At 42.4% G+C, this 7,593-nt stretch overlaps 1 protein-coding gene across 1 annotated transcript in view; it reads right to left on the reverse strand.

Annotated features, from left to right (window-relative positions):
- LOC145396553 (teneurin-m-like) overlaps positions 1-2,286 on the reverse strand; it is a 1,418,848-nt gene extending 1,416,562 nt beyond the window's left edge. The window contains exon 1 of the mRNA XM_080269929.1: positions 2,133-2,286. Coding sequence (XP_080126055.1) covers positions 2,133-2,286 — 154 coding nt within the window. The remainder of the gene's footprint in view (positions 1-2,132) is intronic.
- Positions 2,287-7,593: the final 5,307 nt, after the last annotated feature.

The raw sequence follows: 7,593 nt of genomic DNA on the forward strand, positions 1-7,593 counted from the left end.
CTGCGTTGGTCCTGTGTTCCGCTGCTGTTGGCACACTTGGGTAATTTATTCAGAAGATTTAGCTTACCCGAAAAAAGTCTTATCATTCAGAGGCTGTAAAAATTATCTTCAGTAATATTTTTCTCTGCTGTTGGATCACCTAGGAATTAAACTGAGGCTAAAACAGAAATATTTCTTTAAGGCATGAAAAAGGTCAGACAGTCAAAGGACGAGAAAATGATAATGTTTACTTCAGAATGTGAGAAAATTAGCAAAGATAGGATAAAAGACATATTGAAGGATAGATCGTCGATAAACCGAACCAAACTTGTTTCTGATGCCTGTGGTTGGCCGCTTCAGTACGGGCGCGTACCGTACTGTTTTATGCCTTGCTACTACCAGACGATTTTACTCAGCTTAGGAGGCCACCCTAGCAGCGAAGAGGTTAATGAAGGCTGTGTCTCACCCTTCTAGTTCGCAAAATCTCTCCTACGATATATAAAATTGTCTGGAAACAGGAAACAAAAAGTAGCTGAGTGCAAGGTGTAAGTTATTAGAGAAAAAAATGCGACTTACACTGCCAAGGAAAAAACAGGAGAGAAAACAGACAAGAGTGTGTATAAATTTAAGAAGATGCAGACACATACCAGTGCTGTGTTTTGATCCTCGTCCTTAAGATATAAAAAATATTACTCCAGCGTGTTGGGAGGAAAAAAAAAAAAGGCACACCGGAATCAAACATCTCTACGTAAAACCGAACACGTACAATAGTTACATTTTGAAGCACAGTACCTAGACCACAGAATTAAAAACATGAAAAATAAGAACAGACGGGAGCAAGAGGCATAACAAATTACTAAAATGACACACACACACACACACACACACACACACACACACACACACACACACACACACACACACACACACACACACACATGGAAAATAGAATCCAAATTACTAGTAAAGTAGCAGAAAAAGATAGGCAAAATTATAACTTCCACACCGAAACTAACCACAGCATTAAACACACACACACACACACACACACACACACACACACACACACACACACACACACACACACACACACACACACACACACACACACACACACACACACACACACACACACACACACACACTCCAATCCAACATACTGCATCATTGTTTATGTACAGATCTAGTCTACAGAATATAAAAAAGTGAACATACACATGGGGGGGGGGAGTGGCCGAGGAGGTAGAGAGGTGGCTTGTAGCCCGAAATGGACTGATGTTCGAATTTCGGCTGGTGCAGGGAACAGTTTAAGTATCTGAATTTCGTTAAAGCAGACTTTACTGATCCACCGTATGACCAGCCGACATGGTGTAATAATATCCCCGTTAATACCAATACACCAGTCCTGTATGGGCCAGCCCTAGCTTGTATTCAATATGGACGGACTGGTGGGCCTCAGAGAATGGACTGTTAACCTACGCCCAGAGTCGGACACATAAAAAGAGAAAAGATTAGAATAATGGACACATCCCACTGCCTCTACTTACCACTGAAATAAAGAGCACACGAAATAGTAGAAAAATAAGACACGCACACTAGTAGACTAAGAAGCACACCATAGTAAAGTAGATGATTCCCACTTTACTAGAATATGGAACACAATAGTAGTACAGGACACAAACAAATGTAGTATATGTGACACAATAAGAGAATAAGAAACATACAATGGTAGTACAAAAGGCAAACAATAACAGAATGGATATCACCCAGGTAAGCAAACCACCACCCAGAGAGATAAAACACACCAAGACGTGTGTCGATCCTAGTGATTACAATACTAGAAAAAAAAAAAAGACATGAGAATAACAGAAAATAAAAAAATAAAATCAGAACCAAACACCATCTAACCCCGACTGGTGCTCTTCAATACACAATTGCATGAGGACAGAAGATTGAAAAATAATATAATGAATAAAGAAGGAAGAGATACAGAAAAATAAAGACCCATTACCGGTGTATATAAAAACGACACATCGAATAATACACACTGCACACCAGATGCTCGCGCGCGCACACACGACACACATCATTACACAGACACGCATACACTCATAATGATAAATAATAATGAAAAACGCTAATGCGGCACATACCGAGGCTGCGCTGCTTGTTGAGGTCCTGTACGTAGTAAGGTGGGTCGGCCGGGTCATGGGGGTCGTCCTCGGGTGGGTGCTGGGGGTCGGGGGGGTAGCAGGCCCTCCCGTTGGGCCTACCTCGGCCCTCACGGCGTCCTCCCTGACCAATCATCCTGCAAAAAGAGGAAATATAGTGTTAGTATTGACGTGTTTTGGTTGTGGTTTGCTTGTTTCCTTGTGTTTTAGGTGTTCAGGATGTTTATTTGCATGGTCTGAGCGATTTTTTCGTGTTTGTGGGTATATATATAATGGTGTGTTTTTAGCTGTTTCTATCGTGTTTGGTGGTCTTGGGCGTGTGTGTCAAGAAGGGAATATATAGTCTTAGTACATTGGCAATTTTGCTGTGTGTGCTTCGTTTGTGTTTATCGTGTTTACACTCAGAGGAATCGTATGGTATTTTTAGAGTGCTTGTTTGTGCTTCGTTGTATCTGTAATCGTGTATTAGGCTGTTGCTTGTTGTTGGGGGTGTTGGGAGTCGTGGGGAAGGAAGCAAGCATTCGACTTCGACCCTCACCATGATCTGCCTGACCAATCATTCAGGGAGGGAAGGGAATTAATAGTCTTAGTCTATGCCTGGTTTTTGTGGGGTGGGGGTGGGGGCGTTTGAGGTGCCTGGCTGTGTCTGACGTGTCCGCACAGATGAAAAATATATAGTCCTGGTACTTCGTGTTTTTTTTTCTTTGGGGGGAAGGGAGTTTGGTTGTGTGTTTGGCGTGTCTGTACCTAAGGGAAATATACCGGTATAGACTTAGTATTACCGCACTTTTGGGGTGAGTTGGGGTGGGGATTGTGGTAGTGTTTGGCTTCTCTGTCTACGTGTTTCAATGCTCAAGGTGTGGTGGAATGATCAGATGTTTAGTTGTATTTGTGGCCTTGTTTCGGGGTGTTTGGCTGTCCTGTTGTGTTTACTCTATTTCCTTGTCTGACGCATCAACACAGAGAGGAAAGAATCTATATAGTCGTAGTATTGGCAAGTTCTTTTTTTTTTTTATGTTTAAGGTGTATGATTGTGTTTGGGGTATGTGTGTTGGAAAGAGAGAGAGAGAGAGAGAGAGAGAGAGAGAGAGAGAGAGAGAGAGAGAGAGAGAGAGAGAGAGAGAGAGAGAGAGAGAGAGAGAGAGAGAGAGAGAGAGAGTAGCAAACTGTTTCGTCCCCACCTCCTCCCCTTCCCTCCCTTCCTCCCTTCACGCCTCCCTTCCCCAATCATCCACGAAGGAAGGGAGAAGGAAATAGAGTCTTGGGGTGTTGGTGTGTGTGTGTGTACAGTATGTTTGCTCTGTGTTTCTGTTTTGTTTTTCTGCTCTTGATTATCTGTCGTCTAACTGTCTGCCTATCTATCTACATTTTATCGAACTGTCTGCCTGTCTGTCTATCTGTCTGTCTGGTTGTCTGTCTACCTATTTATCCGTATACTTACCTAGCTATCTGTCTGTCTATCTACGTATTAGGTGGACAGAAAGCTAGGGATGTGTGTTTTTAAAATATAGAGGGTTTGTGTGCCATGACAGAAACAGATGAGTTTTTTTTTTTTTAAATACCTGAACGCAGTGGACTGAGCCAGGAGGTGAAAGGCTGGGGTGGGTGGATGGGGGGTATGGACTGAGAGGCAGTGTTCAATTGTAATAAGGTATCGACACTCACGCTGTGCCTTACATTTTGAAACAAAGAACTGAAGTCCTGCAATGCTTGGCCGATTTGGGACACCGCTTAGTATTCGTAAAGTTCATAGCGCGACGAATTACCCCTCTCATGGTGGACTCGACTCTTGTATTCTACTCCATCTAACATAAAACGCCATTATTCATTCAAGAGTAGTTCGTTAGGGCTTCAGAGCGTTATTATATTCACCATTAACCCACTCATGGTCAGGACATCTCTATCATGCTATTCCGGCTAATGTCAGACCATCATATTAAGTCAAGGGAGCCATAAGTTACAACTGGCAGCCTAACCTTCATCTAAAACTGAGTAATGGAAGCCTGGGAGAAGTGAAGATTTGTCCTTTTGTCATATTCGAAGGGTACATTGAGACAGCAAGAATTGACTGTGCCTTAATGACACTCGTTTAGTTGACAGCCATTAACACGACAACCTTCATCGTCATAATTAAAGAAATCTACTTTACCATGACCTGAGGTGCAGTTTAGCTACGTGGACATACCAGACCTACCAAACACATCGAGGTGTGTGAAAGAAACATCGCTCTGATCCAGCCTCATCGATCCCTTCTTTTGTAACGACGGGGTGAAGAGGAAGAGGAGGAAGAAGAGGAGGAAGAAGAAGGAGAAAAAGAATAGGAAACGAAGAAGAAGAAGAAGAAGAAGAAGAAGAAGAAGAAGAAGTAAGAGGAGAAGAAGAAGAAAAAGAAAAAGAAAAAGAAAAAGTAGAAGAAGAAGAAGCAGAGGAACAAGAAAGAAAAGAAACAAAAAACAAACAACGAAAGAGGATGAAAGTAAGAAAACGAAAAGAAAGAAACAAAGAAAAAATGTCATCCTTATACCAAACAACCGCATGGGAATCAGAGGCAACAAAGGGGTTTACGTGCAGGTTTCCAACAGCACTGCACGGCGGACAGGGCAAAGGTGGAACAATAGGGGAACTGCTGGTTGAAGCTTGTACAGAACCGAACATGAAAGAGGTGAGAGTGAGAGGACGCCTGTTTGTGTTTCATTCTTGCTGCCTCAAGACGATTTTACTCAGCTTAGAAGTTCCGTGGTGAAAGAGGTTTATTTATCCGTCTGGGTACGACGAGCTATATTGCATTAGATTTCGCATATCAGATATTACTTGGCTCGAGAGAAACCAAAACAGAAAAACAAGAAGCGATGCCATGGCACAGCAAACCCGTCCCCGGCAGTCATTTTAGTGCTGACGTATAAACACAACAGGATATCTAGTAAAAAATGCCACATATCAAATTTGGAATAAATCGGGTGAAAATTGACAATTTTAAGCCTATTTGAAATTTTTGACCCCCCCCCTGATGTAATGAGGTACGTTATATGATGCAGATTTGAAAGATGTACCTTTAGGTTTTGGTTTCATGTCGATATGATGAATTTTAAAAGAGTTATGGCGAATATATATATATATATATATATATATATATATATATATATATATATATATATATATATATATATATATATTGGGGCCTACAGCCTGGGCCTTGGCCCAGTTTGGCCGAAAATTTAATCAGGTGATCAGAAGGTCATAGCCCATCATCCTTGTAATTTTAGTCAAAATCGCCATAAGTTTTCGTGTAAAGTTGTTAGCAGACAGACAGACAGAAAGACAGACAGATAAACAAACAAACAGACAAACCGAGTGAAAACAATACCCGTTCCCAAGTCCCTCGGGGGGGGGGGGGTACGGGTAAAATTTACACCTATAGTTTTATGCACGAGAATAAAGTCTCTTAGTAAACTTCAACTTCAGAAGGATGATTTTCTTTACCTCACAGAAATTAACCCAAAGAAAATGGGTTAACCTGTTCTGCTGGGAAACTCCCGATGATAACACCAATGTTAAAGAAAAAGACATCGTCATGGAGAGTTTAACCCTTCCCTTGTTATGGACGCCCACGGCCGTTACACTCGGCGAACAATAAAATTTTTTGTTTAGCTGAGAAAAATCTTAACAATTACGTACGTACAGTACTCGTATTGTGTTGCTTTCATCGTATTTTGTTTGCTTTTTCTTGTTACCTGCTGACGGTATTATCCAACTTATGGGAGATTCTGGCAGCGAAGAGGAGAGTGAAAGCAATATTTGTCATCTTAGTTGCAACGGCGTCTCCTAAGCTGGATAAAATAGTCAAGGGATAGAATAAATGAATTACTAAACACATCGTAATGAAGGATTAAATACATCACTGTGAGAAGCATTCCTGAAGCCCGTTATAATTGTGTGGCGGCAGCAAGAATACGGTAGAAAAAGGTACTATTACTGAAGGACTTAAAGGCTTGCATGGTGGGTACGCAGTTAAAGGGTACAAGAGAGAGAGAGAGAGAGAGAGAGAGAGAGAGAGAGAGGCGCAACACATCCGAGAAGAAAGCTATAGCAGGAAGTGAGTAGAGAGGATGAGAGTGTTGACGAGACGAAAGGCTTTTGAGTACGTCCTGTTAAGAGGCGTGTGTGTGTGTGTGTGTGTGTGTGTGTGTAGAAGAAAAAAAAGTCTTCGTGCACATAAGACCCAGTACTAACTCCACACGGGGGCGAATAAGACCTTTGTGTAGCCAGCAACTTCGAGGGATTAAAACAGCACAGGGTCGGTTTAGCACACCCAGACTCTTAGAAGTTAATTTAGAAAAAGAGAGAGGGGAATTGAATTTTTAAAGGTATCTGAGGAATGTAAAGAGTGAAGTGGCTCCAGGGAGGAGGGAAATAGAGAGAAGTAGGTAGGTGAGGAGGAATTACTGGGAGGGAGGGGGTAGGAGGACGATAGTAGGAAGAATTACTAGGGTGAGAATAAGAGAGGAAGGGGGTCTTGTTGAAGTGGAAGGACACGAATATGTGAGATGAGGGTGAGGGGAAGGGAGGAATGACCTGTGAGGGGAAAACAAAGAGGGGAGAGGAGAGTTGGGCGGAGATAAATGAGGGAACGGATAGAAAAAAAACAGGGGATACAGGAAAGAATGAAAACCAGAGGGAGAAGAAGAAATGGTGCGGGAAACGATAATAAACACAGAAAATGAGAGCAGTGAGGTAAGCAAGGATGGGAAAGACAGGAAAATGGGTAACTGGAGTGAGAAAAAAAAAAAAAAGAGGGTATAAGGTGAAACTGGATGGATAGGGAAAGAAAAGGAAAGGAAAAAGGAAAGCCTGGGTGGGAAAGGATGGGAAAGAAAGCAAAAAGGGAGTGATCTGGGAAAGAGGAGAAAGAGGTAATACAAGAGACGGGGAAAAGATGGGAAAGGAGGAATATATATTAGAGATGGGGAAGCTGGGAAGGAGTGGAGGAAAGTTGAAATAGGATGGGGAATGAAAGAAAAAAAAAAGGGAAAAAGAAGAGACGTGGTGGAAGAGGAAGGAACAAAGGGGGAAAAAGGAGAGATGAGGAGGAAAAAGAAAGGAATGAAAGGGAAAAGGGAGATATGGAGAATAGGATGGGAAGGAGAAAAGAGAGAAATAACATAATGGATGGGTAGCTTACTGCGGATGGGTTTAACTGGGGAGAGGATTTATGGGGAGATTATGTGGGGAGTTGGGGAGCTTAAATGGGAAAACACCAAGAGGGAGCTTAGCTAGGGAGACAGCCTCTGGGGAGAAAGCTTGGACGAGGAGGAGGCTTGTGGGAAGTTTAAATGGGGAGGAAGGAAGGGGAGAAACGTAGGGCTGAGTATGATGAGAAGAGCTGGCAGGAATAATAGATAGGAGGGGACGAGAGGAAGAAACTGGGGCAGCAATGGAAGGGAAG

Source organism: Coenobita brevimanus, chromosome 38 (genome assembly GCF_032717465.1).
Source record: "Coenobita brevimanus isolate Jiangsu-jjx chromosome 38, ASM3271746v2, whole genome shotgun sequence".
NCBI classification, from domain to species: Eukaryota; Metazoa; Arthropoda; class Malacostraca; order Decapoda; family Coenobitidae; genus Coenobita; species Coenobita brevimanus.